The following is a 23,402-nucleotide window of genomic DNA, read 5'->3' as shown; positions in this document are numbered from 1 at the left end:
ATCTGGATGTCCGCTTTGGAGAAGTGTCTGTTCATGTCTTCTGCCCATTTCTTCACTGGATTATTTGTTTTATGGGTGTGAAGTTTGGTGAGTACCTTGTATATTTTAGATACTAGCCCTTTATCTGATATGTCATTTGCAACTATCTTTTCCCATTCTGTTGGTTGCCTATTAGTTTTCTTGATTGTTTCCTTTGCAGTGCAGAAGCTTTTTATCTTGATGAAGTCCCAAAAGTTCAGTTTTGCTTTCATTTCCCTTGCCTTTGAGGATGTGTCGAGTAGGAGATTGCTGCGGTGGAGGTCTAGGGGTTTTTTTTCCTACTTTCTCCTCGAGGGTTTTGATGGTTTCCTGTCTCACATTCAGGTCCTTCAGTCATTTTGAATTAATTTTTGTGTATGGTGTAAGAAAGTGGTCTGGTTTCATTCTTCTGCATCTTGCTGTCCAGTTCTCCCAGCACCACCTGCTAAAGAGGCAGTCTTTTTTCCATTGCATACTCTTTCCTACTTTGTCAAAAATTAATTGGCCATACATTTGTGGGCCCAGTTCTGGGTTCTCTATTCTATTCCATTGGTCTATGTGTCTGTTTTTGTGCCAATACCACACTGTCTTGATGATGACAGCTTTGTAGTAGAGGCTAAAGTCTTGGATTGTGATGCCTCCCGTTTAGGTTTTCTTCTTCAATATGACTTTGTCTATTCGGGGTCTTTTGTGATTCCATATGAATTTGAGGATAGTTTGTTCTAGCTTTGAAAAGAATATTGGTGCAACTTTGATGGGGATTGCATTTGCTAGTATCTTGTTGAGTATTTTTGCATCTGTATTCATTAAGGATATTGGTCTGTAGTTCTCTTATTTTTGCTGGGTCTCTGTCTGGTTTGGGTATCAAGGTGATGCTGGCTTCATAGAATGAGTTTGGAAGTTTTCCTTCTATTTCTATTTTTTGGAATAGTTTGAGAAGAATGGGTATGAGCTCTGCTTTAAATGTCTGGTAGAATTCTCCTGGGAAGCCATCTGGCCCTGGGCTCTTATTCGTTGGGAGATTTTTGATAACGGATTCGATTTCTTCACCGGTTATTGATCTATTCATGTTTTCTATCTCTTCCCGTTTGAATTTTGGCAGTGCATGTGCATTTAGGAGTTTGTCCATTTCTTCTAGGTTGTCCAGTTTGTTGGCATATAATTTTTCATAGTAATCTCTGATGATTGCTTGTATTTCTAAGGGATTGGTTGTAATAGATCCTTTTTCATTCATGATTTTGTCTATCTGGGTGCTCTCTCTTTTCTTTCTGAGGAGCCTGGCTAGAGGTTTATCAATTTTGTTTATTTTTTCAAAGAACCAACTCTTGGTTTCATGATCTGCTCGACTGTTCTTTTGGATTCTATATTGTTTATTTCTGCCCTGATCTTTATTATTTCTTTTCTTCTGCTGGATTTGGGGTGCTCTTGCTGCTTCCTTTCTAGTTCCAGTAGGTGCTTTGTTAAATTTTGAATTTGCACCCTTTCTAGTTTGTTGAAATTGGCATGGATTGTAATATACTTTCCTCTTAGGACTTGCCTTTGCTGCGTACCAGAGCTTTTGGATTATTGTATTTTCATTTTCGTTGGTTTCCATATATTTTTAAATTTATTTTCCAATTGTCTGATTAATGAAATCATTCTTTAGAAGGGTGGTTTTTAACCTCCACATTTTTGGAGGTTTTCCAGACTTCTTCCTCTGGTTAATTTCAAGTTTCATTGCATTGTGATCTGAAAGTGTGCATGGTATGATCTCTATTCGTTTATACTTATGGAGGGCTGCTTTATGCCCCAGTATGTGATCTATCTTGGAGAATGTGCCATGTGCACTTGAAAAGAAGGTGAATTTCCTATCTTCAGGATGCAGAGTTCTAAATATATCTATCAGTTCCATCTGTTCCAATGTGTCGTTCAGGTCCATTGTTTCCTTAGTGGTTTTCTGTCTGGTTGATCTATCCATTGATGTCAGTGAAGTAGTCCCCTGCAATTAGCACATTTTTGTCAATAAGATTGTTTCTTCCTGTGATTAATTGTTTTATGTATTTGGGCGCTCCCAAATTTGGTGCATAGATATTTATAATTGTTAGCTCTTCTGATGGAGAGATCCTGTAATTATTATATAATGTCCTTCTTCATCTCTTGTTACTGCCTTTACTTTAAAGTCCAGTTTGTCTGATCTAAGTATGGGTACCCCAGCTTTCTTTTGGCTTCCAGTCGCATGATAGATATTTCTCCATCCCTTTACTTTCAACCTGAAGGTTCTTCCGGTCAAAAATGAGTCTCTTGTAGACAGCAAATAGATGGATTTTGTTTTTTTATCCATTCTGCTACCCTGTGTCGTTTGGTTGGAGCATTCAGTCCATTTACATTCAGTGTTATTATTGAAAAATGTGGGTTTATAGTCATTGTGTTCTCCCTAGAATTCATGTTTATAGTGGTGTCTCTGGCACCTTGTATTCATTGCAACATTTCCCTCATAGACTCCCTCTTAGGAGTTCTTATAGGTCTGGTTTGGTGGTCATGAATTCTCTCAATTTTTGTTTAGTTGGGAACACTTTTATCTCTCCTTCTATTTTGAATGATAGGCTTGCTGAATAAAGGATTCTTGGCTGCATGTTTTTTTTTTTTGTTATCACATTGAAGATTTCCTGCCATTCTTTCCTGGCATGCAAGTTTCATTAGATAGGTCTGTAACCACTCTGATAGGTTTCCCTTTGTTTGTGAGGGCCCTTTTCTCCCTAGCTGCTTTCAGAATTCTCTCTTTATCTTTGTATTTTGCCAGTTTCACTATGATATGTCGTGCCAAAGGCTGATTCAAATTATGTCTTAATGGGGTTCTTTGTGCCTCTTGAATTTGAATGTCTATTTCTTTTCCCAGATTTGGGAAATTCTCAGTTATAATTAGGTCTAGTGTCCCTTCAGGATGTTTCTCTCTGTCTTCCTCTTCAGGAATTTCTGTGATGCAGATGTTGTTCCGCTTGATTGTATCACTCAGGTTTTGAATTCTCCTTTCCTGCTCCTGGATTAATTTCTCTCTTTTTTTTTTCAGCTTCCTCTTTTGCTATAACTATATCTTCTAATTCACTTATTCTTGTCTCTGCCTTGTCAATCCTTGAGGTGGCTGCCTCCAGTTTGTTATTCACCTCATCTATAGCCTTTTTTAACTCATCACACCTATTTTCAAAGTGCCTAGTAATTGTCTCAGTTGATTCTTTGATGCTTTTTTCAACCCCAGCGATTAAATTTATAACATGTTTTTTAAATTCTTGATCCAGTATGTTGTCTAAATCTGCCTTAAGCAGTTCTGTGGCTGTGACTTCCTCCTGGAGGTTCTTCATGGGAGAGTTCCTTCGTTTTGTCGTTTTTGCTAGTTTTCTGTCTCTTGTCACCTTTAGAAAACTCATTGTGCACTGTGCACCTGTTAATATTTCTCTGTTAATGGAGGCTTATTGACTGTCCAGGGCCTGTCATTTCAGGAAATATTCTTGTAATGGTGTCTCTCAGTTTCTCTTGTTGTGCCTTTGAATATTTTATTTCCCTACTCAGGAATATTTGGGACTTACCGTCAAGCACACTTTGGCTTGTTTCTTGGTGTAGCCCTAAGAAGGAAAACAGACAGACAAACACAAAGGGAACAGCAGCACACAAACACACAGACAAATGAAACAAACAAACACATTAAAAGGGGGAAAGAAAAGAAAGAAAATGGAGAGGAAAGGGATGAAAAGAGAAGAAGAAAAAAAAGAAAAAAATAATAAAGGGGATCAGAGACAACAAAGGACAGTGGACAGTCTAAAAGTGTATGACCAGTTGAGGGGAGAGGTAAGGATGAGATACAGGAGAATATATCTAGATTGCAAGAAGGTAAAAAAGGGAGAAAGGGGAAAGAAAAATAAGGAGTAAAAATGTAAAAAAAAATTAAGTAAAAAGTAATAATAATAAAAAAATAAGTGCAAAAAAGAAGAAAAAAGAAATAAAATTATATATAAAAAAAAGCAGCAGCACCCCCCCCCCCCCCCCCGTGGATAGGTATGGTTGATCTCGGAGGCTGCTCTCAGAGGCTCCCCTTGGTGTCTGCAGAGAGTAGAATGGCAGCACGCCAAGCTCTGCTGGAACTATGCACTGTAGGCCATTCTAATGAGTCCAATCTACTTGTGCCATGGTTGAGCTGAGTTGTATTTTCCAGGCCCGCCTCAGTTCAAAGTTCCAGTCCATGCAGTTTTATGCTACCACCGATGAGATGTATTTGCTTTGGTGGCTGGCTTCTTAGGGGGAGGAGTCAGTTTGTCTTGGCTCAAGCAGGGATTTCAGCTGTCCCTGCCTGAGGCGAGGTGCGCAGCAGGAGGTGAAGTGCGCAGACACAACTGTGGATTCCCAACCCCCAGCCGGATCTTGATTGTGTTGGGGGAGGAATGAGTTTCTCTTGGCTTCGCGCAGCTGTTGCCTGAGGTGCTGTGTGCTGCCAGAAATGAGCTGGGAGCTCCTGCAGCCTGAATGCATGCCCAGGCCTCCATGACTGCCAACTCCCTGCCAGGATTGGGTAGGTGTGGGGGCTATTTTTTCCCTGTTGGTACCTGGGATTCGGGATTCGTGCAGCCAATGCTGGGGGCGAGATGTGCTGTGGAAATGAGGTGCATGCCTCCACTACCAAAATCGAGGTCAAAGTGAGCGACCCTGGCGCTATAGCTGCTGTGGCCACTCCCCGTTGAGATGGCACAGGGCTGGAAGCTGTTCTTTCCCTTGCGCCACCTGGGTTTGGGATTTGGGCTACCCAGCAGTTATATATGGAGTGAGTTTCTCTCTCCAAGCGTGGTTAAGTGTTCTTTACCTCTTCCCGAGAGACAGTACTATGAGCGTGTTCAGTCTCTCTGTCTCTTCCCTTTGTCTCTTGGGCTCCACGCACTTGCCCTGTGTTGGGCTGGGGGTCCCACCTCCCCTGCCCCTCTAGGGCTGGCCTGTTTTCCAATCTCCCCAGTTCACACTCACTCAGGTATCTTTGAGGTTCTTTTCTTTCTGGAGTCTGTATTTTCTCCTTCCGCTCTTGCAGATGAGAGCAATGTCCTTCTCAGCTCGATAGATGGGGCAGAGGGAGTTTACAGAGCTTCCTTCTTCTCCGCCATCTTGACTCCTCCCCTGGATCACTTTTAAAGAAGTTTTGCTATTCACAGCTACAATCTGCCTCAGTAGAACTTCCACCTATTTGTCCTCTTCTATGTTCTATATTTTTAAAAAAGCATTGGTCTCTTTTTTAAACGAATTTTCTTGCTTTTAGGTAATTGTAGATTCACATGCAATTGTGAGAAATAATACAGAGAGATCCCTTGATCTTTACCCAGTCTCCCCCAATAGTAACAACATGCAAAACTATAGTATAATATCACAGACAGGTTAGTGAAATTGACATGATCTGGATGAAAACATTTCCATCATCTCTAGAATCTCTCCTGTTGTCCTTTTGTAGCCATACCTTCTTCCCTCTCACCACTTTCTTAACCCCTAGCAACAACTATTCTCTATGTGTCTAGTTTTGTCATTTCGAGAATGTTCTATAAAACAAATCATAGAGTATGTAACATTTTGGCATTGGCGTTTTTCACTCAGCCTAATTATCTGGGATTTCTCCAGGTTGCTGAATGTATCAATAGCTTGCTCCTTTGTATTCCTTAGTAGTTCCCATGGTGTGGCTATCCCATAATTTATTTATGCATTGAAGGTCACCTGGGCTATTTCCAGATTTTTACTGTTATGAATAAGCTGCTCTAAACTCTTGTGTACAGATGTTCATGTAACTATAAGTCTTCATTGTCTTCAGTCTCTGGGGTAAATGTCCAGGAGTATGATTGCTAGACTGTATGGTTGTTACAAGTTTTTAAAGAAATTGCCGCATTGCTTCAAGAGTGGCTATACTATTTTATATTCTCACCAGCCAATGAGTGATACAGTGACTGTACATCCTTACCAGCATTTTCTGTTGTCACTATTTTTTATTTTAGTTCTTATGATATTTATGTGGTGCTATCCCATTGTGGTTTTAATCTGCATTTCCCAAGTGGTTAATAGTGTTTAACATGGCTTACTTCATATCTGTGACTTTTCTTTGGTGAAATATTATTGTGTCTTTTGGTCATGTTCTAATTGTATTCTTTACTCTTTTACTTTTGAGTTTTGAGACTTCTTTATATGTTCTCAATACTAGTCCTTTCTCAGATATGTGTTTGGCAAATGTTTTCTCCCATTGTATAACTTGCCTTTTTGGCTTCTAACAGGATCTTTTGCAGTGCAAAAGTTTTAAATTTTGAGGATGTCAATTTGTCAACTTTTCCTTTAATGGATAGTACTTTTTTTAATCAAGACTAAGAACTCTTTATCTACCCTAGGTCCTGGGGAGTTTTTCTATGTGCGCCCCCCTTCCCTATGTTTTATAGATTGACATTTAATTCCATGATCTGTTTTGATATATTTTTTATATAACATGTGAGACTTATGTGGAGGTTTTAGTTTTGTTTTGTTTTGTTCTTTGTTTGTTTTGCAATGAATATTCAGTTGCTCTGGCAATTATTGAAAATCTTTTGTAAAATAGCATATGACCTTTGGCGAGTCAAATTACCAGGCTGTTTCTATTTTTTCTGTCTTGAAAATGAGGGGCTTGTGCTAGAACTAGGTGGGTGTTATTCAAGCTCCCTTCTGGAATTTCTGGGTCCCCAGACAACCTCCGAAGTAGCCGCAGTGTGGAGCAGATGGGGCTCTCCTGCTCCTTCCTGACTTCATCCAGGGCAGAGCTACTTTTGTGTTTTATATTTTTGTGGGTCCATCTGATATTTGGTTTAATTCAGGGCTCTGCTGCTAAGACCAAATTTGGAGAGCAGCCGATTAGGTAATGCCTAAAGTACTTTTCTGCAGGAAATTGCTGTGATTCTAAGCACTTGGTGTTGGAACTCACTTTCCCCTTATATATTAGCCTTTGGTCTCCTCCCTTAGTTTCTTGAGTGGTAGCCCACATGAAATATTTTCCTTGTTATCCTGCTGTCCTTCATTATAAATACGATAGGCTTTCAGAAGTCAGTTAGCTTACATTTCACAAATCAGTTCACGAACCATATGTCAGAATGGAAAATGTGATAAATACAGTAAAAGTGTGCAATGGCATCACCCATTCCACAGCATTGTTGTGGCCAAAAGGCTAAGAACTAAAATCATGCAAATGCCACTCTCTCAACATTTACAAAGAGCCACTGATGCTTTCCCATCCACCTGTCTAGCTCTGGCCGGTTCACAGAGCACTTGTGACAGCTTTTAGCCTGTCCATTTAAGGTTACTTGCCACAGATTTTTGAGATAAACAGGTCACCTGATATTCTTATATGTGCCTGCAAGATGAAGAAACTGATGCAAAATATGTCAGTCAGAGAAAGACAAATAGCATATGATTTCACTCCTGTGTGGAATTTAAGAAAGACAACAAATGGTTGTGGGGGAAAAGAGAGAGGGAGACAAACCAAGAAACAGACTCAGCTACAGAGAACAAAATGACTGTTACCAAAGGGCTATGGGTGAACGAGGTGATGGGGATTAAGGAAGCGCTTGTCATGGTGAGCAACGGATGACGTATGGAAGTGTTAAATCACTACATTGCATACCTGAAACCAATACTACATTGTATGTGAACTACCTGGAATTTAAATAAATTTAAAAAAAAACAGGAAACTGAGACACAGACGGTTTGCTCAACTATTGCAAATAGACAACGTGAGACAGGAGCTCACATCTTTAACACATGGTCCCATTATTTGCCCCTCTGTACTTTAGAATACAAATGGTCCCTGACTCAGCGATGGTTTGGTTTATGATTTTTTGACTTTACAATGGTATGAAAGCAATACGCATTCAGTAGAAACCTTACTTTGAGTTTTGACTTTGGGTCTTTTTCCGGGTTAGTGATATGTACAATCCTGTCTCCTGACATGGGGCAGTGCCGCTGAGCTGTAGCAACCAGTCAGCCACACGATCGTGATGGTCAACAATGGACAACTTAGAACCATTTTGTACCTATACAGCCATACAACCACAGTTTTCATTTTAAGTACAGTATTCCATAAAGGACATGAAATGTTCAGTACTTTCTTTTAAAACAGGCTTTATATTAGATGATTTTGCCAACCATAGGCTAGTGTAAGTGCTCTGAGCAGGTATGAGGTAGGTAAGTTAAGCTATAATGTATGGTAGGTTAGGTGAATTAAATTCATTTTGATATCTTCAACTAATGATGGGTTTATTGTGATGCAACCCCAACATAAGTGATCTGTATGAAGCTTTCAGTGGGTATTTTACAAAAGTTGGCATTAGCTACTGTATGCTTTTTTTTTTTTTTTTTACAAAATGGAATGATAACATAAACTCAAATAGTGGTAGGTTTTAAAAAAGTTAAATAGGGTTAATTGTAGTAGTGTATTTGAAAAAAATATGTCACCCTAGAAAGTGCTCTCTGTTCAAAGGGTGATTATTATCGTAAGCTTGGCTAGGTCCCTGAATTCTAGTAGGCAGCTGTATGTGCTTGCTGAATCTGATTCATGGGAAATGTGTTTGTTTATTTCATAGTATATTATCTATTTTTCCTTTTAGTGCCCATGTGGCCAAATTCTGAACCCCATATTAATAAGACTCAAACATATTTGAGAGAGTGGTTAGACTTAATGGTTTCCATAAAGTTGTTATAATAGTTATTTTCCAACAGATGGACAGTGTACATTTGGCTACATTCCTGTGACAGTGTGGTGATTGAAGTTTTCAACAGATGGCATACAAATACTTGGGAAAACACCCTTCCAATATTAAGTGTTGTAAAAAAGACTTTTAGAGTGCCAGAAAAATGATAGTCTGTATTCCCAGGCCCTTAGCCTGTGCTATTATGAATATAATTTAGATGGTTTGGAAATTTCCCTTTCTGGCACTTGGATTTATTTTGTAACTGAGCGTACATATCTACATTAGAGTGAGAGATGATGAGAAACTCTGCTGTCAATAAGAGATTCAACATGGATAGAGCACTAAATCTCCTTTTGAGTATTGATGAATGTCTCTAGCTTTTTTCTGCTGAGTCATTCCACTCCCATGCCATACATACATAGAAAATGTAACCTTCCCTAAAAATCAGCCATCAGAGACGTACATGTTCTTTCTGAAAAATAGTGACTTAAAAGAAAAAAAAAATCTCACCAAGCTTAGAATTTTCAGACATATTCATCAACACGATGAGCCCCCCACCTCCCAAGTTGTCTCACTTCTGCGATGGCCACCTTACACGGTTTCTCGAATCCGCACGTCAGGAATCAGGCAATAAGTGCGGCAGTCGGGGACGGGTGGAAATCTGTGGGGACGTTTGTGATTGTGCCATGACAAAGACTATTTACTGATATTGACTGGGTAGAGACTTAAGTACCTACATTGCACCGTACAGTTTGGCACAAGGAATAAATGACCCATATATTACAGTATGAATGAGTGTCTGGCCACTCATCCGAGCCTGGAACTTCTCTCTGCTTCAGTTAAATGAAAGAGTAAGTTTTGTAAAACAAGGTATTTTTTCCACAGAATATCATCGTCCGTCCACTCAGACCCTGTTCTTTGATTTTACTGTGCTGATATTTGAAAGGCTGAAAGACTTCTCATCTTCTGCTACTGACTGAATCTTGACACTTTCATGCTAAGTAAGTGCAAGCTTATGGACACTTTATTGTATCTTTTTGTATAGTTATGGACCGCGTATTTACATAAATAAAATAGGTATTATTGTAAATTTACTTTCGCTTTCTATTCCAATACTGCACCATATTAATATTTTTGAAACTTTGTGTATAGGTAAATCATATAATTTATGAATGTCTGGATTTAAAGCGAGAACTCTAAGATGCTTATTATTGTAAAGTAGCCCGGGGTTGATCAAAATGAAAAGCCTTGCTGTAGAAAATGAAACAATTAGCTGACAAATTCTCTCACTTTTTTTTCACTTGTGCACACATAATTCGGTGTTGGGATCCTTCAAAGAAAAGGACAGTGGTGTGAGTTTAAGTCTTTAATAAGGAATGCAATCCCAATAAATTCTATATCCTTATACTTCAATGGGGGTCTTAAACTGGTTTTCTTTTGGCAAGTCGTGTAAGCTACATCTTTTTTGTGTCTGTCATTGCAGATGGCGTGTAATGATTGCTTTAGTTTGAGCTATCCCGGTAACCCCCAGCCAGGGGACTTGATTGAAGTGTTTCGTTCTGGCTATCAGCACTGGGCACTGTACCTGGGTGATGGTTATGTTATCAACATAGCACCTCTAGGTAAGTTTTGTTTCCAGCAACTCTTGGGGGCTTTTGAATTCCCTCGTTATAAGAAGGAATCGTGAATGAAACCATAAAAGAAAACAAAATAGAAATAAAATGTAGAAAGCAGATAAATGTATCTGAAATAGGTTTAGAGAAAGACACGGTAAGACCATAGTGGCTTTGGCTAAATCACAAAGACCAATTAACATTAAAATTCAAAACCTCTGGATTAAGAAAAACCCACACAATTGAAAAAGAAATAATCCACTGGGGAGAATATTTCTCACAAACATAGGAGTCAGTGTCTTTATATATCACACAAATCATTTTGATTTGTTTAACATCTATTGGTAGATTACCCACTATGTGCCAAATGCTATTCTAGATGCTGGGGATACGTAAACACCAAAATCCCAACAAACAAATGAGTAAAGAACTAGGAACAGTATGTAGAAGAAGAAAAGAAGAAGCTAATACTCATCTTTAAAGGGAGTGGTCTAGGAATTGTATGACAGAATAACACATTTTATGTCTATCACATTAGCAAAGATTTAAAAGTGACAATAGAATTGATAAGGGTATAATGAAATCAAAACAAGGATATTGTTGAAAGAAAGGAGAGTTGATAACATCGTTCATGACAAAAATTTCATAATATGTATTAAGAGTCTTAAAAGAGTGTATATGCTCTGACCCTGTAATTGTCCTTCTCTGAATCTATTCTTCAGAAATATTTATAGATGTAGAATAACATTCATCATAAGGATATTCCCTTCTCTCTCGTAACAATTTAAGAAATAGGCAATAGCAGAGTAACAAGTGGTGGTGAGGACATGGAGGAAAGGAGGTCCTCCTGCACCGTCAGTGGGAATGTAAACTGGTGCAGCCATTGTGGAGAACAGTGTGATGTTTCCTCAAAAAATTAAAAATAGATATACCTATGATCAAATAATTCCACTATGGGATATTTGCCCAAAGAAAATGAAAACACTAATTTGAAAAGATGTATGTACCCTTATGTTTGCTACAGCATTATTTACAATAGCCAAGATAAACAACCTAGGTGTCCATTGATAGATGAATTCATAAAGAAGATGTTTTATATATATATATAAACACACACACGTATATATAATATGTTATATACATAATATGTAATATAGGAATATAATAGAATATTACTCAGCCATAAAAAAGAATGAGATCTTGCCATTTGGATTAACATGGATGGATCTAGATGGTATTATGCTATGTGAAATAAGAGAAAGACAAATACCGTATGTTTTCACTTATATGTGGAATCTAAAAAAATAAGCAAACAACCCACAAAACGACAAACGAACAACCAAACCAGAAACAAACTCACAAATACAGAGAGCAAATGGGTGGTTGCCAGAGGGGAGGGATAGGGCAACCGGTAAAATATGTGAGGGGATGAGGAGGTTAAAAAAAAGAAGCCAACAAAGGTTTAGATTCAATAGAAAACTAGTTAAATGAATTATGACTGTGCCACAGAATATTAGAATATTCTGTGTTTGACAGAATTCTTTAGTTACAAGTAACAGAAACAAAGATTAGCATAAGCAAAATGGCAAATTCACTGCCTCGTTGAGGGAAACTACAGAAAGTACACAGACGATTGGTGCTGACTTCAGGGATGCCTGGATATAGGGGTATGGACATGATATTTAAAAAAATTTTTTTAATGCTTATTTTTGAGAGAGAGAGGAGAGAGAGAGAGAGCATAAGCGGGGAGGACCAGAGAGAGGAAGACACAGAATCCAAAGAAGGCTCTCGGTTCTGAGCTCTTGGCCCAGAGCCCAGTGTGGGACTTGAACCCAGAACTGTGGGATCATGACTGGAGCCAAAGTCAGCCGCTTAACCGACTGAGCCACTCAGGTGCTCCGGGGTATGAACATGATTATCAAGACTCACATCTGCATTTCCTTACCATGTATTGTCTTCATTCTCCCAGACTAGTCTCTCTAGGAAGCTGAACTGATCGTCATCAAAATCCTTAGGCTCTCATTCTTACAGTCTTGTGACCTAACAGGAGAGAGGCAATCCCTGCCTGTTGCGGTGAGGAACAGTGTGGAGAACGATCTCATTTGGTCTCCTGTGGATCCCGTGCCCATTCCTGCACCATGCTTGTGCCCTGGAAAAGGACATACTTTGGCCCACGCAAAATCTTTTCCAGAAAGAAGCAGAGGCAGGATGGGGTGCTAGATAGGCCAAAACAATAGCGATTTAACAGCTATTAAAAATCATATTTCTGGACATGCTCAATAGCTTGAGAAATAATCTTACATGACATTTATTTGAAAAATTCCAGATTAAAAATGCAGTGTGTCATATGATACCTAGTTTGCAAAGAAATAATATATACCCATGTGAATTCACAGCTAGGCATGCATCAATATACATGTGTTAATAAAAAACATAATAGAAGTACATCAAAATGATAACATGGTTATTTATGGGTGGGTAGTTAATGGGTGCTTTAAATTTACATATTTATGTTGCTTTTTCTGTATTTCCTAAATATTTAGAAATAAGCACAAATTAATTTATTTTTTTTAAGAAAAAAAAAGTATGCAAATAACAAGTAGCCTGGAGTATTTTTTTCTTCAAGTTACCTTTAAAAAGAACTGTTAATAATCTTGGTCCTACTATCTTCGAGATGTCTGAGAATTTTTTAATGAAGTGATTTTTGCAACACTTTGAGATATTTGCCTCTTGTTCTAGAATATTGGAAATAGAAATGGCAAACAAAGGGACATTTACGATACAGAGCGATTTGTTTCTGTAGAGTCTAGTGATTAATAGTAAGCAATGCTGCATCATCTCTGTAGTTTTAATGTCTGGAAAATAAGACATTTTTCTACTCTTTCCTTATTTTCATACATTAAGCTCTTATTAATATGGTTCTAGCACTGAGCTTTGATTCTGTAGACTGAAATCCAGTTTCTGGTTCTGTTGTTAGCTACTTGTACGGTACTTTGCAAGCCAGCTTATTTCTCTAAACTTCATCTATAGTCTTCATCTATAAATTGATAGCATCAGACTAATGTAAAAAAAAACTTTAGTAATTCTAACTAGGAGATCTGTGCTCTAAGAACTTGTAATGTACAAGAACTTTCAACGTGTAAGATTTTAACCAGAAATGCTGTTTGAAGGAAAAGGAGCTTGGAAGGTAGAAAAAAAGAGGAAGAGAAAAGAGTTAGCTTTAGTCATTACAAAAAGGAAGACTCTCTAAACACCGGTTACATGGAGACTGTCTCTCTCATGACTGATTGAACACATAGCCAAACATAGCAGTCTTGGGCAGATGGAGAGGGACCAGGGCCTGGCGTTAGAGCTGAACACTGAACAATTGTCTGTGCAACCTCAGATACAGGCAGTAGCAGGCCAGGAGACAAGGGTACCTAGCAGTCTAGGCAAATGCTTGCCAATTAAGGCAGCTAAAAGGGAGTTGCAGGGCTGGGCCATGTAATAGGTGGGTAGAGTGGAGCATGGGGCCACATCTAACGGACATTGCCTACCAGGTTAGATTCAGTTTCAGGAAGGCCAAAAGGACCTGGCAAGAAAAAAGCAGGGTCCCAGCTTGACCCTAGCTGATTCCTTGGAGGGGTTTCAAATTGGAACCAAATTGAAGTCAAGTTGAAAGGGCAAATGTAAAAAGCAGAGAAAGGGGTAAGGAGCACACTTAGACAAGTAGGACGAACTTCTTGATCCCAATGCACAACTGTGGAGGCCCAGAGATAGTTTGGAAGGGTTCAGATGCTGAAAAAGCATATTTTATAGGAAAAAAGTAGACAATGGTTTTATCTGTACTATGCTAGAAACATATACCAAGATGGTTAATAATAATCCCAACTGATAGAGAACTTATTCCTCAAGAATGCATAGTTTTCTCACCCAATTTGTTCTATGGGCAGATACAGGGTTTCTCTTATATTTTCACTCATATAGTATTAAGTATTATTGATAAACTACCAAAGGCCTTATTAAACCTGGTAAGAGTAAGTGGCTTCTGGTTTGGTGGTAAGTTTGGAACGGAGCTGTGTTCAGTGACTCCGTCCCTTCCAAAGTCGTGGCATTGCAATGCTGTGGCATTGGGCTTCTCTGAGCTGGGTCACCACATCTTGCTAACCAGAATTCTCCTTATAGAGGATGGTGTTTCTGCAGCATTTACCAGCGCCAAGTCCATATTTAGCAGGAAGGCCCTAGTGAAGATGCAGCTCCTGAAGGATGTTGTGGGAAACGACACATATAGAATAAACAATAAATATGATGAAACTTATCCTCCTCTCCCTGTGGAGGAAGTCATACAGCGCTCAGAGATTGTTATTGGAGAGGAGGTGGATTATGACATACTTGTCAACAACTGCGAGCATTTTGTGACTCTGCTTCGCTATGGAGAAGGAATTTCAGAGCAGGTGAGTTTTCTTTAGAAGCTGTAAAAGAAGTTTCTTAATCTTGGAAAAATAAGAACTACTGACTATGATAAGATTCTCAGGCCTCAAAAACATGAAAAGAATGAGAAAAGATGAGAACCCTGAAGGATAAGGAAAGGAATCAAGGTGTCCAAGATCATGTCGCAGTTATGACCACATTGATGTTAGAATGTGGACATCATGAATTTGGAGCTAAAGGAACTTGAATCAGAATTAAGACTAAAGCTTTTCTGTCAGTCCTATTGCCTTCTGTCCTGCAGGGTTTTCCCTTCCCATTTTTCTGCCGTACAGCAGTGTCAAATCAATAATCTCACATGCTAAAAGGAACATTCTGAAAAGAACGGTGAAATAGTAAAATGGGAGTTCATTTGCCAAAAACAGAACTCTGAGATTCTTCTCCATTAGCTGAGAGAGGCCAACTAATGACAGACATATTTTGGTGGGCTTGAAAATTATTTCTGTCTCTTTGCAATGCTAGTTTCAGAGGTATCTTGTGCTTTTAAGCAGATCTTTTGGTTCACTAAGATTTTGGATGATTTCTTAAAATGGATCAATTACTTTATTTTTAAAGCAGCATGCAATGTTGTCACCTCTCACACTGTTTTGTAGCATGGCAGATTCCTAACTCAATGCATGCTTGATTCATTTGCCTTCTTTCTCCCTCTTGTGCCACCAGTCCAATTGCAAAGTTGATGTTCTAATCTAAAGGTTTATTAAACTGATATTAGAGAATGAATAGAGGCTCCTAGTATCTTGAAATGGTTGAATCAGTTATATAAACATCTGTTCTAAGGAATGAGTTTACAATTCCTCTCACGGAAGCTTGGGAGGATGGGACAGGGAACATAATGAAAGGATACATTTGTTTTCATTAGGAAATAATTTAATTGGAAATTCATTTTTATTGGGAAATACATTAACATAATGAATGTTCTAGTCACATGTAACAATTAATTGCTTCTGAGCCAGAGCACAGAGGATAGCCACACAAATTCTTGCTCACCTACGCATTGAAAACTAATGGTATAAGTAAGAAATGGAGTCCATCCCTCTCCTTTGTAAATGATAAAGTTGTCCACTGTGTTCAAGAAGGAATTTTTTTTAATGTGGCTAAAAAAAAAAAAAAAAGGATTAGAACCATCTTCTTGCTTAGCTCTAATTTATGATCACTCACCTTTCCCCCTTTCATACCCATGCAGGGGCACCTGGGTGGCTGAGTGGCCTCTGATTTCAGCTCAGGTCATGATCTCACAGTTCGTGGCTTCGAGCCCTGCATCGGGCTCTGTGCTGACAGCTCAGAGCCTGGAGTCTGCTTCAGGTTCTGTGTCTCCCTCTCTCTCTGCCCATCCTCCACTCATGCTCTGTTTCTGTCTCAATAATAAACAAACATTAAAAAATGTTTTAAAAAGACCCATGAAAAGTTAATCATTCCTCAACAACTAGAACTGTTCTCTAGCTGGTTCTGTTGAAGGAAGTGCAGTGACCGCCTTAAGAACTCACTGAAGCCTTGACATTGTGCTTGGCTGACTATAGCCTCGTCTTCCCCAGTTATTAGCTGGGTGGCTTTGAGAACACTGTTTATCAGCTTCCTAATCTATAAACTGAGGCCGAGGCTGTTTGGGGGCTTGTACTAGATATTTGAAGTCTTCTTAGCACACTTATTACATATTATCCCTCCCAGCAACCAATGTATCTTAGATGAATATTATTTTTAATTATAGCATTTAAGAATTTTATACCTCTTTATTGGTGCTCTTCGATAAAATTATGTTAATCTGATAGAAAGTATAGCACTTTATTATTATTTTCATTACTATCAATAATTCATTGTATTCCAACTAATAATAGCTAATGTTGGATTAGTTTTGGGGTTTCCTTAGGGATTAGGGACCCTTTTTATGGAGTTTCAATAAATTTATTTATTTATTTATATATAATTTATTGTTAAGTTAGCTAACATAGTGTATACAGTGTGCTCTTGGCTTTGGGAGTAGATTCCCATGATTCATTGCTTACATACAACGCCCAGTGCTCATCCCAACAAGTGCCCTCTTCAATGCCCATCACCCATTTTTCCTCTCCCCCACCCCCCCACTAACCCTTTTGTTCTCTGTATTTAAGAGTCTCTCATGGTTTGTCTTCCCCTTTGTTTGAAACTATTTTTCTTCTCCCTCCCCCATGGTATTCTGTTAAGTTTCTCAAATTCCACATATGAGTGAAAACATATCATATCAGTCTTTCTCTTACTAATTTCACTTAGCATAATACCCTTCAGTTCCATCCATATTGTTGCAAATGGCAAGAGGTTGTTGCCTGTTTTCTCCTCCTCCTGTGGTTTCTTGTCTCACATTTAGGTTTTTTAAAATCCATTTTGAGTTTATTTTGGGGTATGGTGTAAGAAAGTGGTCCATTTTCATTCTTCTACATGTTACTGTCCAGTTCTCCCAGCACCATTTGCTGAAGAGATCATCTTTTTTCCACTGGATACTCTTTCCTGCTTTCTCAAAGACTAGTTAGGTCCAATTCTGGGTACTCTATTCTCTTTCATTTGTCTGTGTGTCTGTTTTTGATACTGTCTTGATGATGACAGCTTTGTAGTAGAGGCTAAAGTCCAGGATTGTGATGCCTCCCACTTTGGTTTTCTTTTTCAATGTTACTTTTGCTATTTGGAGTCTTTTGTGGTTGCATACAAATTTTAGGATTGTTTCTTCTAGTCTGAGAAGAATTTTGATGCAATTTTGATATTTCATTGAATGTATAGATTGCTTTGGGTAGTATTGGCATTTTAACAATATTTATTCTCAATCCATGAGCATGGAATGTTTTTCCATTTCTTTGTGTCTTCTCCAATTTCTTTCCTGTTATCTATAGTTTTAAACATACAGATATTTTACATCCTTACTTAGGTTTATTCCTGGGTATTTTATGGTTCTTGTTGCTATGGTAAATGGGATCAATTTCTTGATTTCTCTTTCTGTTGCTTCATTATTGGTGTATAGAAATGCAACCAATTTCTGTACATTGATTTTATATTCTGCAACTTTGCCAAGTTCATGTATCAGTTCTAGCATCTTTTTGGTGGAGTCTTTCATGTTTTCCAGGTCATCTGCAAACAGTGAAAGCTTGACTTATTCTTTGCCAGTTTGGATGCCATTTATTTCATTTTGTTGTCTGATTACTGATGCTAGGACTTCCAACACAATGTTAAACAACAGTGGTGAGAGTGGTCATCGCTGTCGTGTTCCTGATCTCAGTGGGAAAGCTCTTAGATTTTCCCCATTGAGGATAATACTAGCTATGGGCTTTTCATATATCGGCTTTTATGATGTTAAGGTATGTTCCTTCTATCCCAACTTTCTTGAGAATTTTTATTAAGAAACGATGTTGTATTTTGTCAAATGCTTTTTCTGCAACTATTGACAGGATCACACGGCCCTTATCCTTTCTTCTTTTAATGTAATGTATCACACTGACTGATTTGTGAATATTGAACCAGCCCTGCAGCACAGGGATGAATCCCACATGATCATGGTGAATAATTCTTTTAATGTACCATTCAATTCGATTTGCTAGGATCTTGTTGAGAAATTTTGCATCCATGTTCATCAGGGATAGTGGCTTATAATTCTTCTTTTTAGTGAGTGGGGTCTCTGTCTGGTTTGGGAATCAAGGTAATGCTGGTTTCATAGAATGAGTCCAGAAGGTTTCCTCCCATTTCTATTTTTTGGAACAGGCTGAGAATAGGTATTAACTCTGTTAAATGTGTGGTAGAATTTTTCTGGAAGCCATCTGGCCCAGGACTCTTATTTGTTGGGAGATTTTTGATAACTGATTCAATTTCCTTGCTGATTATGGGTCTGTTCACATTTTTTATTTCTTCCCATTTGAGTTTTTCTAGGGTGTGGGTGTCCAGGAATCTGTCCATTTCTTCTAGGTTGTCCAATTTGTTGGTATATAATTTTTCGTAGTTTTCTCTAATAATTGTATTTTGTGGTGTTGGTTGTGATCTGTCCACTTTCATTCATGATTTTATCTATTTGGGTTCTCTCTCTTTCTGTAAAGCCTGGCTAGGGGGTTATCAATTTTGTTTATTCTTTAAAAAAACCAGATCTTCTATGCATTGATCTGTTCTACTGTAGATTCTATACTGTTTATTTCTGCTCTGATCTTTATTATTTCTCTTCTTCTGCTGTCTTTGGTGTTTCTTTGCTGCTCTGCTACTAGTTCCTTGAGGTGTGAGGTTAGGTTTGGGATTTTTCTTGTTTCTTGAGATACGCCTGGATTCCAATGTATTTTCCTCTTAGGACTGCCTTTGCTCCAAGCGATTAGGGTCTTGAACATAGAATGTTTTTCTTGGGAAATGGCTATGTATTTCTCTCAAATTAAAAAACCTCAATTGCATTTACAAAGATTAGAAAAGAGGAAGGATCATGGTTCATCTCTTTTATTCTTTGTGCTTTGTGTTTAAAAAAATTAATAGACGTTATTTTTTTAGAGCAATCTATAGTTCACAGCCAATGTGATCTGGAAGTTTAAAGCGTTCCCACATAACCCTCCCCCACCACCAATGTTCCATATCAACATGGTATATTGGTTATAAACACTGAACCAACACTAACACATTATCTACCAAAGTCCATAGTGAAAGAAACTAGAATATCACCCCAAAATATGTGGCATAAGGATTATATTGAGTTGAAGGCAGTTGAGAAGAAGCAGGCCCTGCTCTCTACCTATTTGCCTAAAAGTGGGAGACACATTTTCAAAGGTGTCCCCTTTCCCTTTGCTAGCAGGAAGGGCAAAAATTAATCATCACAGACAACCAACAGAGGAACCTAAACAAATATATTTACTAACTAGCCTTTGCCATTAATTTCCCATATATTTACCTTTTCATGGTCTGCCATGCTTGGAAACCTGAAACTGCTTTCTTTTGTCCTGTCATTACTCTACAAATATATTGATCTTTGTTGAAGATGTGCCATATAAGCCTGAATTCTAAGCCACCTCTTTGAGTTACTATTCCCTGAGTTTCTTCCATGTATATATGAGATGTACATATTAGTTAAACCTGTTTTTCTCTTGTCAGTTTGTCTTTTATTAGTGAGCCTCAGCTGAGAACCTAAGATGGATAAAGGAAAAATTTTTGTCTCTCTTAAAATAGTTTACAAAAGTAGGGTTTAGTCTTAGTGTTGTCCATTCTATAAATTGTAGAAATGTATAGTGACATATATCCATTATTATAGTATCATACAAAATAGTCCCCTGCCCTAAAACTCCTCTATGTTCTGCTTGCCTGTTCTTCTTTCCTCCTCTCTAAGTCTCTGGCACTACGGAGCAGAAAGCATGCTAAGTAATATGCATTTAAAATTCCTCCATGTCTTTTCATGATTTGGTAGCTCACTTTTCTTTATCAGTGAGTAACATTCCATTGTCTGGATGTGCATTCACCAACTAAAAAACATCTTGGTTGATTTCAAGTTTTAGTAATTTTGAATAAAACTGCGAGAAACATTTGTGTGCAGATTTTTGTGTGGATATAAATTTTCCTTTGGGTAAATACCAAGGAGCATGATTACTGGATTGTATGGTAAGAATATATTTATTTTTGTTAGAAACCATGAAAGGTCTTACCAAGTGGCTGTGCCCTTTTGCATTCCCACCAACAAAAATGGAGAGTTCCTGGTTTTCCATGTCTTCTTCCACATTTAGTGTTTTAGCTAATGTGTTTTAGCCATTCGAATATGTACACAGTGGTGTCTCACTGTCTTAGTCTGCAATTCCCTAAACATGTATGAAGCTAAGCATCTTTTCATATGCTCCTTTGTCATCTGCACATTTAATGATGCATCTCTTGAGATCTTTGCCCATTTGTAAATTAGGTTGCTTGCTCGTTTTCTTTTTGTTGAGTTTTAAGAGCTTTTTACATATTTTGGGTATAGTTTCTTATCAGATTTGCTTGTTGGAAATTTTTTTCTAGTATGTGGCTTCTCTTTTCTTTTAAAAAAGATTTTTTTGAGTAGATGTTTTCCACTGGTATAGTCTTAACAAGGTATTAAAATATGCCTAGTTTTGTGGAAAATGGCAGCACTCTTGAATAGGCCTGGAGAAGCTGATCTACAATACAGTCTCACTGTGCCTCAGTGCATAGCACTGTAACCTTAGAGTCTCAGAGAAAGAGGAGATTTGATAAACCCTGTAGTCATCTGTGACCCAGCTACACTATGTCAGGATACAGTGCTCCAGATTCAACTAATGTTTAATTGGTCATGTATAGGTTCTCAGAATGAGGCCTTTATTATGACCCTCAGTCAGAAAGCCCTGTAAAGGATAAAAGTATGAAGAGTCAGCTCAGGTGGCTTTGTAATTCTAAGTCGTGCCCTAAAAGCTCTTGTTCATACTAGTTCTGAGAACATTCTAAGATATTATAATCTTGCAAGTCAGATCCCACTACACATAATGCCAAGGGATTGCCCGAATTACACAGGATTTTTGCCATCTAGAATATAACTTTAAATAAGTGTTTGGGGTTTGGGAAATTGCGTGCACTATGGGAAATAGTTTCCTTGTAATTGTATCTTGCCTGTGTGCTCTTAAGGGATTTTGGTTTAGGATCACATTCCTGTCCCCAGGCCTGTTAGATTTGTGGGATTTCCTTCACCTCTTATATTTCTAGAGGCTGACAGATACCCAGTGAGGTCTACATTTAGCTGGGGCCACCCTACCCGCAGGATCTGCCGTTTCCACAGGGCTGTGCCCTGCTGTCATTTGACTCTTCCCTCTAAAGACACCAATTGGACCTTCCTATTTGTTCATTGCCCGCCGCATTTCCCTGTATCAGGTTTTCCTGGGATCTCAGCACCCGCCTGGAATTATTTGAGAGTTAGGCTTGATTTATAATCCTTGAGCCCTATCTGATTATTGATTTAGCCTCTCTTCGGACTTTTGTCCTCTATCTTGTATCTGCCTGTCCCTCCGGCTCCCCATGGGTAGGTCTGGGCTGTAGCAAATTCTGTTTTTCCTGGGAAATAACTTAGGTGGTGACTAATTAAAAATTATGAATAAATCAAGCAGGCAAGCAGGCAAATAAATAACGTTAGGATTGTAAACTAAAATAGGATTTGTCATTTGTTTGCTGGCTGCCACTCTCCCTGGCAGCTGTGGATGGTGGCAGAGCAGGGAGTTATGGTAACAGGCCTTGTCCCTGCAGACCGCAGGATAATATAATGGAGTGAATACTCTTGTGATTGTGCTGCTCTCTTGGCCAGGGCCTTGCGGTCAGTGTCCAACAAGGAAGTTATAGGGAGGCAGGTAGCACTTTGTGGTGGTCACGAGGGGGTGGCAGGCTAGGTGGTGGAGGCCCGCGGGTTAGGGAGAAGGCATGCTCAAACATAGTCTGGGGCAGGCTTTTCAGGATTTGGGTTGGTCCCCAGAATCATTTGGGGAAAATGTTTCCCTGTATTTGAAAGCCTGATTCTTAAATCCCCTAGAACAACTGTTGTTTTCAGAATGTCTGATGACGCTGAAGCATCTGAATATGACCTTTGGGTCATAAAACTGCACTCAAACTCATGCAGATGGAAGGCAATCTTAGCTGAGTGCCATGAAAATCATGAATATTTATTAGATTCCTCATCATGATGATGATTAATACCCTGAAAGCTATAAATGTCTGAACTCCTTTATGGACAATTGAGCTTGAGAGTGGTTTATTTTAGTTTGTCTACATGAGAAATTAATTTGTGACATAATGGTTAACATCAGTAGTGACCTCTTTTGAAGTTTGTTTATCAAAATAGAAATTATATCTACCAAATAAGAGCTTATAAGTATTTAGCTTAGATTACATCTGTGAATTATTTTGCTAGTCAACATTCTTGAGTCAGGGAACACACACGCATGCACACACATACACACAGACTCACTCTGGTACAGACCAAACCAAGGTGTATTTAGGAGATAGGGATTGTTTGGAGGGGAATCACACGGTTCGTGGCTCAACCAGTATCTACACATCTTGGCGGTATGACCTCAGACTTAACTTACCAAGTTTTGCAAAACAGGAGTAATACTACCCCCAGATGTACTATGATGATCATTAGGAATTGCCCCAGGGCGGGTTATAAACTGTTGGGGGCCATAAAAATAAGAAAAACATATATCTATGTGTATTTAACTATATCTTTGCCATAATTATAAGAATTATAAATTGATTCATCTTCACACAGAATTTAATTTTGCATGCAGCTTTAAAATTTTCCAGTGCAATTGAAAGGGCATTTCAATTGAAAGGGTCTTTCAAAGGATTTAGGACACTGAGGCTCTTCTAGAATAAGATGTGGTCTCTTTTGTTTCTCATTTCTCTCTAGGCCAACCAAGCAATAAGTACCATTGGGTTTGTGACCGCTGCTGCTGGTGCCTTCTCACTCCTGGGATTGTTTCCAAAAAGACAAAGAGCAAAATACTGTTAACAATTTACTGAAGAAATATTGGAACTGAAGGAATTTGTGAGGAGGGGAAAAAAACTAGGATGAATCCTTATTTTCAATGCATCATTATTGCTGCAAATTCTGGTGATGGATGGCAGGCTCTTTAATAAATTGCTTACTGGTGTTATCTCA

At 38.5% G+C, this 23,402-nt stretch overlaps 1 protein-coding gene across 1 annotated transcript in view; it reads left to right on the top strand.

The window, feature by feature from the left end:
- The window catches only part of PLAAT1 (phospholipase A and acyltransferase 1), a 26,644-nt gene extending 3,242 nt beyond the window's left edge, over positions 1-23,402 (top strand). The window contains exons 2-5 of the mRNA XM_029940739.1: positions 9,603-9,718; positions 10,201-10,339; positions 14,495-14,763; positions 23,151-23,402. Of these exons, the coding sequence (XP_029796599.1) occupies positions 10,201-10,339; positions 14,495-14,763; positions 23,151-23,252 (510 nt within the window). The 5' untranslated portion in view covers positions 9,603-9,718 and the 3' untranslated portion in view covers positions 23,253-23,402. The remainder of the gene's footprint in view (positions 1-9,602; positions 9,719-10,200; positions 10,340-14,494; positions 14,764-23,150) is intronic.

This window comes from Suricata suricatta, chromosome 5, assembly GCF_006229205.1.
Source record: "Suricata suricatta isolate VVHF042 chromosome 5, meerkat_22Aug2017_6uvM2_HiC, whole genome shotgun sequence".
NCBI classification, from domain to species: Eukaryota; Metazoa; Chordata; class Mammalia; order Carnivora; family Herpestidae; genus Suricata; species Suricata suricatta.
This window is presented reverse-complemented; position numbering and strand designations above follow the sequence as displayed.